Source organism: Danio rerio, chromosome 11, assembly GCF_049306965.1.
Source record: "Danio rerio strain Tuebingen ecotype United States chromosome 11, GRCz12tu, whole genome shotgun sequence".
Classification (NCBI taxonomy): Eukaryota; Metazoa; Chordata; class Actinopteri; order Cypriniformes; family Danionidae; genus Danio; species Danio rerio.
Genome location: NC_133186.1, coordinates 11,167,893 through 11,180,868, shown reverse-complemented (window position 1 = coordinate 11,180,868; position 12,976 = coordinate 11,167,893). Strand labels below are relative to the sequence as shown.

The 12,976-nt window shown below is 37.4% G+C and overlaps 1 protein-coding gene across 3 annotated transcripts in view; it reads left to right on the top strand.

Annotated features, from left to right (window-relative positions):
- Positions 1 to 12,976, top strand: part of tbr1a (T-box brain transcription factor 1a) — a 29,091-nt gene that overhangs the window by 10,467 nt on the left and 5,648 nt on the right. Inside the window, exons 6-7 of one of the 3 annotated variants that reach the window (XM_073916457.1) lie at positions 5,717 to 5,791; positions 10,264 to 11,090. In XM_073916457.1, the coding sequence (XP_073772558.1) occupies positions 5,717 to 5,791; positions 10,264 to 10,279 (91 nt within the window). In that variant the 3' untranslated portion in view covers positions 10,280 to 11,090. The other 2 variants (XM_073916456.1, XM_688029.7) reach the window with 2 other exon arrangements.

Here is a 12,976-nt window from a genome sequence, read left to right as displayed (position 1 = left end):
AAAATAAGGTATGGCTATTAGCAGTGGGACATAAATAAGAGTTACTTTTGTCCCCACAGGAACGCTATTTAAACCTGATTTACTTTTAAACTGAAAAACTCAAGAGATTTCAAAGTTTGTGTTATTGCACTAAAGAAAACTGTAGATTGATCAATAGTTTGACACGTGAAAAAAGAAACACAAGTTGTAGTGAGGAACAAAGGACCGCTACAATAATTTACTTTCTGCTCTTAAAAAACAGAAATTTGCAGCTAACCGTGCATGGGACACAAATCACATGATATTTGGCAGCTCCATTAAGAGTTGTATTCTGAATATGCTGTTATATCCTGGAAATCAAATGTTGATAGGGCTTCGAGAAAACTGCTTTGTTACTTTCGTCCCATGTTACCTTCATCTCCACTCTCCCCTATAAATGCTACCACTTGGGCAGACTATCAGGGAACATGGTCCTGGGTGTCACTGCATTGTGGATGATTCCCATATTTACATCATATACAGTTATTTTTTATATATAGAATTGATCTTCACTGAGTATGTGGCTTAAAGAAATTAGAATTTGGATGCAGTGTCATCTTTCTTAAACCGAATGATTCCAAGACTGAAGATCCTTTCTTACTTGAGCTGATGCAGAAAGGCTTATAGGGACCTTCATTACATCAAGATTGGATTACTCTAATGCCTTGTTTTCTGGCCTTCCAGCTAAATCTCTTAACAAGTTACAGTACATTCAGATTTCTGCTGCTCTGTGTTTACTCCACCAAGAGAACACATTACACTTGTGCTTTCACAGTTACACTGGCTTCCTTTCAATGGAATTGACTGTAAAATTCTTATTTTAACTTATAAAGCATTGCATAGCACTGCACTTCAGTATCGTTATTTATCGAAAAGTATTTACACTTTTCACTCTGCTCTGGCAGGTCTAAATTACTCTATCAGCCTTCTTGTAAACTTAAGATATAGGAGGATATATATATATATATATATTTTTTTTTTTTTTTTTTCCATTCGAAGCCACCCAAATTAATGCACTTTATTTTTGATGCCTCTTTTTGATTTTGTTTTGCATAAACTCAAGTTTAGAAGTGTATAACTATTCTCATATACGTGCTCCAGCACCCAGTAGACAATTGTGTTTGTTTTCACCACAATAGAGCAAACTGAGGGAAAGAGAAAGTCGTCACTCTCATAATATATCCGGGAGTTATTCTATTTTCAACCGAAAAGAGGTGTAATACTGTTCTTTTTTTATTTTTAACCAATTTTTATACCCAATTTTGAGATCTCCCCATGTTTGAACCACCTTTAGGCGCTTTTTTGTTTTTGTTCAAAAACCTTTTTGAAAGTGTGTAACTCAGTGTGCTAGCAAACTGCAGATGGTTATATTTGATTCTAGAATATGACACTGAACAAATAATTTAGTCTCTATTATGTAGAATACAAAATAGGTGTTAGTGAAATCTTGAACATTTAAGTATAAATAAGAACATAAATGTAAAAGAGGTCCCTAATCACTGACAGCTAGCTCTCTGTAATTCTCACATGGTCACCCACTGGAGCTAAGCATGGCTGCGCCTGGTCAGTACCTGGATGGGAGACCAGATGGGAAAGCTTTTTTGCTGCCGGAAGTGGTGTTAGTGAGGCCAACAGAGGGCGCTCAACCTGTGGTCTGTGTGGGTCCTAACGCTCCAGTATATTAATGGGGACTCTATACTGCTCAGTGAGTGCTGTCTTTTGGATGAGACGTTAAACTGATGTCCTTACTCTCTGTGGTCATTAAAAATCCCAGGATGTCCTTTGATTAGAGTAGGGGTTTAACCCTGGCATCCTGGCCAAATTTGCCCACTGGCCTCTGTCTATCATGGCCTCCTAACCATCCCCATACCATAATTAGCTTCATCAAACTGTCTCCTCTCCACCAATCAGCTTGTGTGGTGTGCGGTCTGCCGCAATATGGCTGCCGTCACGTCATCCAGGTGGATGCTGCACTCTGGTGGTGGATGAAGAGATTCCCTCCATTGTGTAAAGCACTTTGAGTGTCTTAAAAATCACTATATAAATGTAAAGAATTATTAATTATTATTAACAATTGTAGAAAATAGAGATTCTAAGCTTTCTAAGATAGTTTTTATTATTATGTAAGGATTTTTAACCTTTGTTTTTATAGGACTGTTGAGAATAAACTAATCTGACTGCAGTATCTGACTGCAGACTTGCATATGCAAGCTGAGACACACAATCTCAGACACAATGCTCTCAATGGAGCTAATGAAATTATTGTAAGGGGTATGGTTAGGGGCAGGGTTACGTGTGTGCATTAAAAGCCTTGCATGCCACTCGGCTTACATCTACACCTGGTCTGCCGCAAGACCCTTCTCGAGTAGACAGGAAAGCATGGGGAGCTTAGAAAGAGAGAGAGGGGAAGGATTAGTTAAAATATCTTGAGCTGGGAATTGAACTTAGGTCACCATGAACACCTCAACGCACAAACCACCAGGCTATTGGCGCCTTTCTGAGCTTTCTAATAGTATCAAATGTACTGGTCCAACACAATCTCACAACAATTCGTAACTTTTTGATTTAGTGGCTTATTCATATGAATTTGTACGATCTAATTCGTACGATTTATTACGATTTGCTCATCACCCAATAACAGTTGGGTTTGGGGTGGGGTTGGGTGCCACGACTCCTTTTTAAAATCGTTTTCATTTTCGTACGACTCAACTTGTACAAATTCGTACAAACTAGCCACTAAACTAACAAAACATAAAGTACTTGCGTTTCCTCGTGAGATCAGGCTGACTGGACTGATAAATGCTGTTGTGTTCTCTGTCATATGTCAACTAAATCTTTTTAGCATATTCCATAAATAAAAATAAGGTATTTGTATTATTCATAACAAGGTCTATTGTGTTAATATATTGTGTTTGTCATTTAAAATGCTGGGGAAAAGAGCTTGGGCCCTATTAAACACCCGGTGCTATACATCCAGCATGTTTGCCTCAAGGTGTTGCTATTTTCAGACCAACGCAACCTTAATTTTCCTATTTTCCACCACGTTGTTTAAATAGCAAATTAATTTGCACCACTTTGTGGACTCATGGGTGTTTTGGTCTAGAAAAGAGGTGTGTTAATGTGCATTGTTGGTGCGTTGCCATTTTGAGGAAATAAAATAGACTGTGCAAAAGGGTATATGCCGAGCTAGTGCAGTTCCCATGCTGATTAACTTCCAGTGACCTGTTATTGTGAACTTTTTACCATTTTATACGGTTCCTTACACAGCATCGATGTTGTAATGTCATTAAAATACATTCAGTTAAATAAACTTAAGCCTTTATTTAGTTGCTCAAGCGTAAAACGAGACAAAAAGCTGTTTACTCGCACGCGACCGTCATAATCGGCAGGCTAACGCAGAAGCTCCATTGAAAATACTGGGGTAAAATTAATGCTCATATTATAAAGATATGGCGGGGGAAATGTAATTTAATGCAATTCTTCTTGTACAATCTGAGACCCACTTTAAATCGGATATCACTCAGCTAGTGGAGATCGCTGATTTTTAAAGAAAACAGACCTTAAACGCACCGGATTTTGCATTGGCATTCAATTCCCTGGAAGTGCTTAACCCAGGTTACTGGCGAATTAAAAGTCCTATTAGCATGCTTGGGCATATACCCCATTGACCAGCTGAAAGCAGGTCTAAAGTCTAGTGTAGAGTGCATTAGTTATGCGCCTCACACATTGCTTCAAACACGCAGGATGTACAGCAATACGCAAATATCTTTACAAATAAAAAAAATGAAAGGAATAAAATATTACAAAAATGATTACTTTCTACATAAATATAAAAACCACCGCCTCCATGCCTTCTTTATCTCTGAGGGCTTTTTTTAGTTTATTGACAATTTGCTTTTGTATAATTTTATTATTATTGGTTGAATTATTTATTATATGCATTTTCTATTTGTTTTAATTAAAACAAGTTTAGATTTGTCAGGTTTTGAACCATATGGGGCACAGCATGTGAGTTTGGATGTAACTCAGGTTTTTGAGCACACTTCATTATTATTGTTCATTTATTTGTTTGCTGGAAATTAGAACAGAATTTAGAAATAGTTTTAAAACAAATCTTTGCACTTAACAAACAAAATTAATTACATAGGGTAATGGATGTCTGTGTATAGCCTACAACATCGTTTTCTTATCCACGAAAGAGAGAAAGTGAAAGTAAAGGCGGATTCAATGAGGCTCATTCTTTATCCTCGCACTGCAGATGGTCTGTTTAATGGTTTTCTCGTTCAGTTTTTACAACTATAAAGTCTGCCATGTAAATAGCAAATGCGCCATAGCACGGCGACTCTTATGCTGTGTTCACACCAGACGCAGAACGCGCGGATAAATCGCGTTATTCGCGCGTAAATAGCAGCGTGAACATTTGAGTTTACTCGCTTCATTCGCGCGTCAAACCAAACTTCATTCGCGCGTCAAACCAAACTTCATTCGCGCGTCAAACCCCACTTTATTCGCGTGTCAAATTCACTTCAGAACAGACGCGGATTTGCATGATGGGCAGGGCTTCTGTCTGCCCGGTGACTCTAGCTTCATAGCTAAATGGCTAACATGGACTTTATGAAGAAAATAACAGTGTTTATGTGCTTTATGAAGGATGATAAACAGCGTCGATACGTTTAGAGCCGTGTCTGAGTCCACTACATCCTTTCAGAGGTACATCCAGCTCTTTAAGCTCATAGACTCCTCCAGAAACTTAACCTGGCTGATGGAGGTTTTCAGCGGTGCTTCTGACTGAGCCCAGGCCAGTTTAATGAATTTCTTGTCCATTTCTGCTGGGGGATTTCCCCTGGGACACAGACAACACGCGATACATCACAATCACACTCCCACAAGAGCAAGCTCCTGATTGGTTAACACGGCGCGAATGTCCGCTGAAGTTCAGATTTTCAAACGCGAGTGATACGCGCGAAAAATTCAAATGCGCAAAACGCTCAATTCACGCCACGCCATTCGCGCCATGCGCACCGCGCAATTCTCATCATTCACGCCGCGCCATTCGCGCGTATCGCGCCGCAGGATGTCTATTTGCGCGTTTGCATTGACTTAACATGTAAATCACTCGCGCTTGACGCGTGTTCCGCATCTAGTGTGAACGCAGTATTAAAGAGAATGGGAGATGAAACTGTGATTGGTTTATTCTCAAAACACACCTATAACTCAATAAGGCCCCATATACACTGTCAGGTCTTGATGCCCAATTCCGATTTGTTGCCAATATCAGGGTTTTTTTTCTGTCCGTTGACACGTTCTTTTAATTGTGACCCATATCCAATTCATTTGTTTACACTTGGCATACAATTTATGAGGTCTCATGCATAAAGGCGGGTTCTAGCATCTGTGCCACACTAGCCACAATGGAAGAAATTGTCTTGTTTTTTGCTCTGTGAAATATGCGTTATTATATTTTTCATGCTTGGTTTGAGTGGGCTTTAACACTCAGTGTCCTTCGGCTCCTTAGTCCCTGATTCATCAGGAATTGCCACAGTGAAAAGAAACAGCAATTACTCTGCCATATGATTTATGTTGTGGATGCCCTTCCAGCCACAACCCAGCACTAGGAAATGGTCCTTAAAACATTACAAAATAAAACAATAAATTACAGAAGCGGTGTCACTAATTACCTCTTGCTTTAATTCTCCAGAAAATACAGTATGGACAACACTGACCGTCTGACACCGAGTGACTCTTCACACTCTCAGCTTCTGCCCAGTTCAAGGTACGCAATGCCAAGCGCATTATTCCAGGAGCAATTTGTCGACAGTTACACTAAATCCTGTTTTACGACTGGCACTCTTGAGCGAGGACTTGAGTTTACTAACAGCATTATGACCTCCAACCAAACCCAAGAAAGCAGCGTGACTTCAGGCCAGCGCTGGTTTGTATCTTCACCCTCTGTTCCATCATACGAAGCTGATGTTGACACTGCGGCTCTGCTTTCTTACACCACAGCAGGGGTTAAAAATTTGCCTTTTACTAGTACTGGTGGCTCAAGTAACAGTTTGGATTACTATACCAGCACTGCCGGATGGGATTCACGGGTATCGCTAGAGAACGGGAGTAAAACCATTTCAAATCTCTCTGGGTGGGTTTTAGATGCAACTCTTGAAAGATCAATGCAACCGAATTACTTGCCAGATGACAGAGAATTGATGGAAAGATCCAGTTTAGGGGTTTCAGCGGAGCTTAGAGGAAAAGATGTGGTGGATTCGACATGGACTGATACTCAATCTTCCATTAAATCCGTCGATTCGAGTGATTTAAGGATTTTGGAAGAGGCACCAAAGGACGATTCGTCTATCCGTCCAGATTCAGAAGATCAGGCTGCAGAGGATGTGCAGAACAGAGCAAGAAATGGGATCAAAGAATCAGGCTTTTTTCATTTTGACGCTTAAATGTGAAGCTGCATAAGACGAGTGTACACTTCTAATGTTGATATTGAATTCATTTTATAATTTATGTGAACAGTGTTTGTAGATCACAATTAGAGAACATTTTATACAATTATTTTCTTTCTGCAATAATGTAATATTTTTATTCACTGTAAAAACGTTCTTCTTGCCTTAAATTTTTTATTGAATCAAAGGAACTCTTCTAATCATCTCAACTTGAATCCAACATAGGCTCATTCTCAAAGCATATCCCTATATACATTTCTGGTGGTCTCTGTAGCCTGAAGTACGTATTGCTGCATTTTGTCTTTAAAACGAATGCTGCGGGGCGCAATGATGCCATTCCTTTTCGCGTTAGAAGCTGACCGATTACCTGTGTATGGACAGCTTTTCCACTGTTGAGATGCAGAGAATAATTAAGTAAATAACAGGGTGAGAATGTGATTAAATCTGAAAATGTAAAAATCAGGGGCTTTTCTTTTTCTGGATTGCTTTTCAACACATTGTCAGTTGGGTTAGGCTTGAGTTGGAAAATCTGAACTTCAGCGGACATTCACTGGAGGTTGATAAATTAGAAGTTTGCTCTTGTAAGGGCGTGATTATGGCGTATCGCTTGTTTTTGGTCTACCTGGCAAAAATCTTCTTGCCGACACCGGACAAAAGTTTATTAACTGGCCTCAGCTCAGTCTGAACCACTGCTGAAAGTTTCCATCATTCATCGTCCAGATACAGTTTCTGGAAGAGTTTACTCGGAGAGCTGGGTGCACCTCTAATAGATATAGTGGACTCAGACACGGCTCCAAATGTATTGTCGCTGTTTATCAACCCTACTAAAACACATAGACAGCTATTCTCTCAATAAAATTTCATGTTAGCCATTTAGCAACGAACCTACAGTCACCAGGCAGACAGAAGCCCCACCCATGATGGAATCCACGTCTATTGATAAGTAAATTTATCACATCTATTTACGCGCGAGTAGCATGATTTAACTGTGCGCACTGCGTCTGGTGTGAACACAGCATCAGTCTCGTGAGAGAAATTTGGCAGATTCGCAAAGACAAAAATTGCAAACAAAAACATATCTCCTGGGACATATTTGGTGCTCTCCAGATGTATATCGGGCTATGTTTTCAGAATGAGCCAGGGTTGCTTAAATCAGTCAACCTGGTTAAAAACATTACATTAAACTTTGTAACGTTAAAAAAAAATAGTTGAAACTCGATTAGCTTATTGTAATAAGTTAAAGTAACATAAAAGTATTTGTTGTCATGATTTTTTAGTCAGCAAATGTTTTATATTTTAATGTTCAAAATTTCAGGACAATTTAGTTGTAAACCTAAAGCACACTCTTCAACAACAATAACAAAAAATGTTTGTTTAGTGGAAAACACTGATATGAAAGTTAGCGAACCACAATGACTGTAGCACAAAGGATGATTAAATTTCTAAAGGTTACAGCTGTCAAAAATGGGTCATCATTAATCTCTCTTAACACTGCTCTCTTCTTCATTCTCTTCCGGAGTCTAGTAAAAGTAATGAGTTAATGAATTAATGAGATTTTCAATCAGGTTTTGATCAGGACTTTGGGCTGCCATTTCATTAATTCAGTGTTTTCAGATTCAGTGAAATGCTTTACCCATTTTGCTGTTTGATGGAGCTCATTGCCCTACATGTAAATTGTTGGCTCTGTCCATACATACTGTAAAGCAGAGATGTATAGTAACGAAGTAGAACTACTTCACTACTGTACTTAAGTACTAAAAGACAGTATCTGTACTCTACTGGAGTATTGTTTTTTTTCCTCCTACTTCTACTTTTACTTCAGTACATATTGTCAATGAGTTTAACATTTACTCTGATAGATTTTACTAAGGGTGTCAAAAGGATTGAAATCGGTTCAGTAATAGATCATAACCGGTCCTAACGTCATTTATCTCCTATGCGCGATGTCGCAGTAGTATACTATGGCGAAGGAGGCAGGGGCGAGTAAATAAAGCTCTTTCTACAATGAAGGCGGCTTAGCTCGCAAGCCCGCTATTTCACTACTACCGAGAAATGCTGTAAAACTCCATCTTTACCTCTCTCCACATGGGTGTTAAAGCAATACTTGTGGATTGGAACGAGCATGCTTGTGGTGTGAGTTTTCTCCACGGTGTCTATTATGTATTACCTGTGATAACCCCCATCGGTGAACAACACTTTCTTTTCTAAAGCCGATAGCAGCCCTTTGTGTTGAGCAGGTGAAGAATAATCAATCATAGGCGTGTAAGACCTCGCCTGTCAGTGTTTAAAAAGCAAGCGGGATAATATTTACATTAGTTTATTTGCTCTAAATGCTCATGCTGTCTTCTGTGCATGCATTGGAGTTTTGTTTGATACATTCAGAGTGTTTTCTTTGAGCAGGTCAAATCAAGGGAGCAGTTTATATATCTTACTGCTGTATTAAAGAACAAAGTTGTATTACAAATAAGATATAAATATTAATAGATTTGTAGATTTTGATAAAGAAAATTCTTGTGTTGTTAAGAAAAAAATCAAATTATGTATGGAAAGCATCGTCAATGCACCGTGAGGATATTGAATTGAACCTAATCGATGGCATGATAATCATAACCGAACCAAATCGTGAGACAAAAGTAGATTCACACCCCATACTCGTTACAATTATAGACCTTTTTCTTGGCTGCTGCATTAAGGGCGCAACAGTGACCAGCGTCTTCCGCTAGAATTAAAACTTTCGTTTACAGCGTCTATAACCGGTAAATTACTATTGGAAAATGGGTTTCAGTAACATTTTGAGTGGATTACAGAGTGTTTTTGCATCACACAACTTTGGAAGGTGTGTGATAAAGCTGTCATAATTAGTCAGATCTATGGTTCAAGCCCGAGAGAAAAATCATAAGCCCTGTTTCTTTTCATTCTGCTTAATCACGTGTCCCAAAAAAAGATATTTAAAATTAACAAAAAAATATGATGTCTTTTGACAGCTTTCTTTAATAACTACATTACACAATACTTGTACTTTAACTTTCAGTACTTGAGTAGTACATTTTGATATAAACTACTTGCAATCCTTAAGAACAAAAAAATTTGAATACTTTAGTACTTCCACTTGAGTAGAAGAGCTCTTCAAGCACCATACTAAAGTCACTTTATACATCTCTGTTCTAAAGTATTAGAGTTTTAGAGTCATTAGTTTAAACTTTTATTACTCTTCATATGAGAGGTTTGGTTTTATGCAAAGTTTTCTTAAATGTATAAAACTGAATATTTGGTCATCATTTACTCATCCTCCAATTGCTCCAAATATGTTTTAATTTATTCTAATACAAATGAGATATTTTTAATACGAATTGACAGTATTTTGCTCCTGTTAGGATAACTTCTAAGATAAGGCAGTTACCTCAAAATTTCAGAAATGACTGGTTGTTCTCTAATTTCGATCTCCGCTCTATTTATTTTCATGTTAATGACAGCACAATCGGAGATAAATGAGAAGTGATATCTCCTACCGCCTGGACTCAGTGTAATTTATAGATTGTATGACTATAAATGATTCCCCCCAGTAGTGGTATAAAGAAAATGCAAATATTAATAGACTAACATATCAGTGTTTAAAATCTTCAGCTCCCAATTAATAAACTGTTATTCATAGTGGTGTGTAATGATTGTGATATTCAAAACAATATATTTAAAGAAATGGACATATTGTAATGTGAAGTTGTGGCATTCTGCAGGTGCCAGAATGTTTAATGTATCAACCTAAATAAATGGTCTGATTTTCTTATATTTCCAGTTTACGTTTGAATTAACCTGTTTACACGCAGGAAAAACCTTCCAAGTTGATGCGAGTGTATTGAAATATTCTACAACACTGTCACCTGGTGGCGAATGCAAAATCAAGTGGTGTCACTCTCCAGTTTTGGGACCCAGCTTGTGTGTCCTTGACCTGGAGGAAATCGAGTTTAATTCTCCAGCATCTACCACTAAATAACACCACATACTCTCATACTGTACAGTACAGTGTATGGATCAAGAGGATAAGCTCTTTTAGCAGCTGTTGAACCCAAAATAAAAGTGACCCACCTTCCTTCTGCTGGCTAATGTTGCTATGTATCAGAATACATTTAAAGGAACACTCCACTTTTTATTTCTTTATTTGTTCTTAATTAATTAATTAGTTTTTGGAATGTGGCTTGGAGTTAATGCCTTGTATAATGAGCCTGTTTTCTAAAAAGTGGAATGTTTTTTAATATGGACACTGTAAAAATGTAAGTAAAACACTCACTGGCCAAGAAAAATATCCACCACATCATAACACCACCCCCACCAGCCTGAACTGGCAAGGTAGAATGGATCCATGCATTAATGTGGTTGACGCTAAATTCTGACCCTACCATTTGAATGTCGCAGCAAAGATTGAGACTCATCAGACCAGGCAACATTTTTCCAATCTTCTATGTTGTCCAATTTTGGTGAGCCTGTGGATTGTAGCCTTCTACTGCTGTAGCTCAGCTGCCTCAAGGTTCGATGTGTTGTACGTTCAGAGGCGCTCTGTATAATGGAAACTACAAATTTGCTGTGTATGTTTGAGTTACACTTAATTAAACAAGTCAATGTGTTCACACAACCCTTTTTTAATAAGTACAAAAACACTTTCAATATATGTTTAATTTGGTTATTTGACAGTTGGATTTTAGTCATCTCCACATGGAAATTTTGACATATAACTGCTTTTTCAGTTATTGCAGGCTTAATGGAGAAAAAGCCTATTACCCTTACGAAAAGTAAGCATGGTTTCATTTAAAGTGTTGCATTATTATTTTTATACAACACTTTTACTTCAAAGGTTGTTATCATCTTACTACTAATATCTGGCTAAACATCTATTTGTTTCTTTGTTTTGTTTTATTTGCAGTAAAACATTGTTTATTTTTGCCAAAATTAATTATTAGATGCTTTTATTTCCTATAGGACTCCAATGGCAAAATTCCATCATTTGTACTATTTTTCTATTCATTCATCCATTCAATTTCTTTTCGACTCAGTCCCTTTATTGATCTGCGGTCGCCACAGTGGAATGAACCGCCAACTTTTCCAGCACGTTTTTATGCAGCAGGTGCCCTTCCAGCCGCAACCCATCACTGGGAAAACAATTTTTCTATGTTCTCTCATAATTATTTCACAATTAGATTTAGTTAAAACCACACTAGGTTGCTTAAATCTGTAACCAGCTTGAATCAACCAAAATAATCACCTGAACCCATGCAAAAACGTTATTTAGATAACACTTTAAATTAAGTAACATTTCACACCATTTACTACTGGTTTATTGCCTGCCTAATTAACTCTTTATTAGCACTTACAAGGTATATTTTAAACCCCTAAGGGTCTACCTAACACCAATTACTACCTTACTATTAATAAGCAGCCAATTAAAGCTGTATTGAGCTAAAGGTCTTAGTTGATGGCTTGTTAATAGTGTGAATTGTACATTAAAATAAAGTGTGACCATTATTTATTTATTGTTTGTTTGTATTATATTCCCATTGTTTACATTAGCCGCAAATGTTAAATAAGAATTTATAGGCATAGCAAAGAAGATCCTTTTTTCCACAAGCAAAAACGTACAATAAAACCACTGTAAAAAGTATGCTTGGAGAAAATTAAAATATTAAAAACAGTTCTGAAAATACAGTACTGTATGTATTAAAATCATTTATTTGCATTTTTAAACGCCCACAAGGTGGCGCGAAAGTCTCAAGAAGACTTCCTCATTCCTCAGAGCTGCAGTAGTGTACGCTTGTGCTCTGTTGAAATGAAAGAATATTATGCTTCCTACCTTTGAAGTGATGAGCATCTTTCTTGTTTTAGACGCCGTGTGGACATATCATGTAAATCTGTGCTCATGTTCTTTTTCATCGAATATATGTTGATTAATTCCACTCACAGACCCGTTGTCTGTGCACATGTTTTGCTATAGTGCTGTTTGTGAGGGCTAAATTTCCTCACTTAGTCATAATCACATTTTATACATTCTCACTGGTTAAATTGGCTTATTCGTCCTCTCGAATTCACCAGAAGACATTTTATTTTAATCTAGTGTTTCACACACAGCTTTCTGTGATCATTAGGGGTTTGGTAATGAACCTAATATAATAATAATAGAAGTGAAACATTTACAGATAATATGATGAAACAATCATGTGTGTTATTATGTGGCTTATAAGGACAAAATAGTGTGTATAATCACATAATTGTATCTCCTTGTGCTCATAAAAGTTTACTAAAACTGTATTTTTTGAAATTCAGAAATTGTTTAATGTGAGGTTTATTTATAGTATGCGACTCTTATGGAAATTACCAATGGGTTTACTACAAATAATATATAAAGACAAACCCATGGGTTCTGTTACATCTGTGATGGGAAATGATGAAATGGAAATCCAAATGTAGTCCAGTGGGTTTATGGTGAAGTGCAGAAAATCAGGAATGATAACGGTGAAACA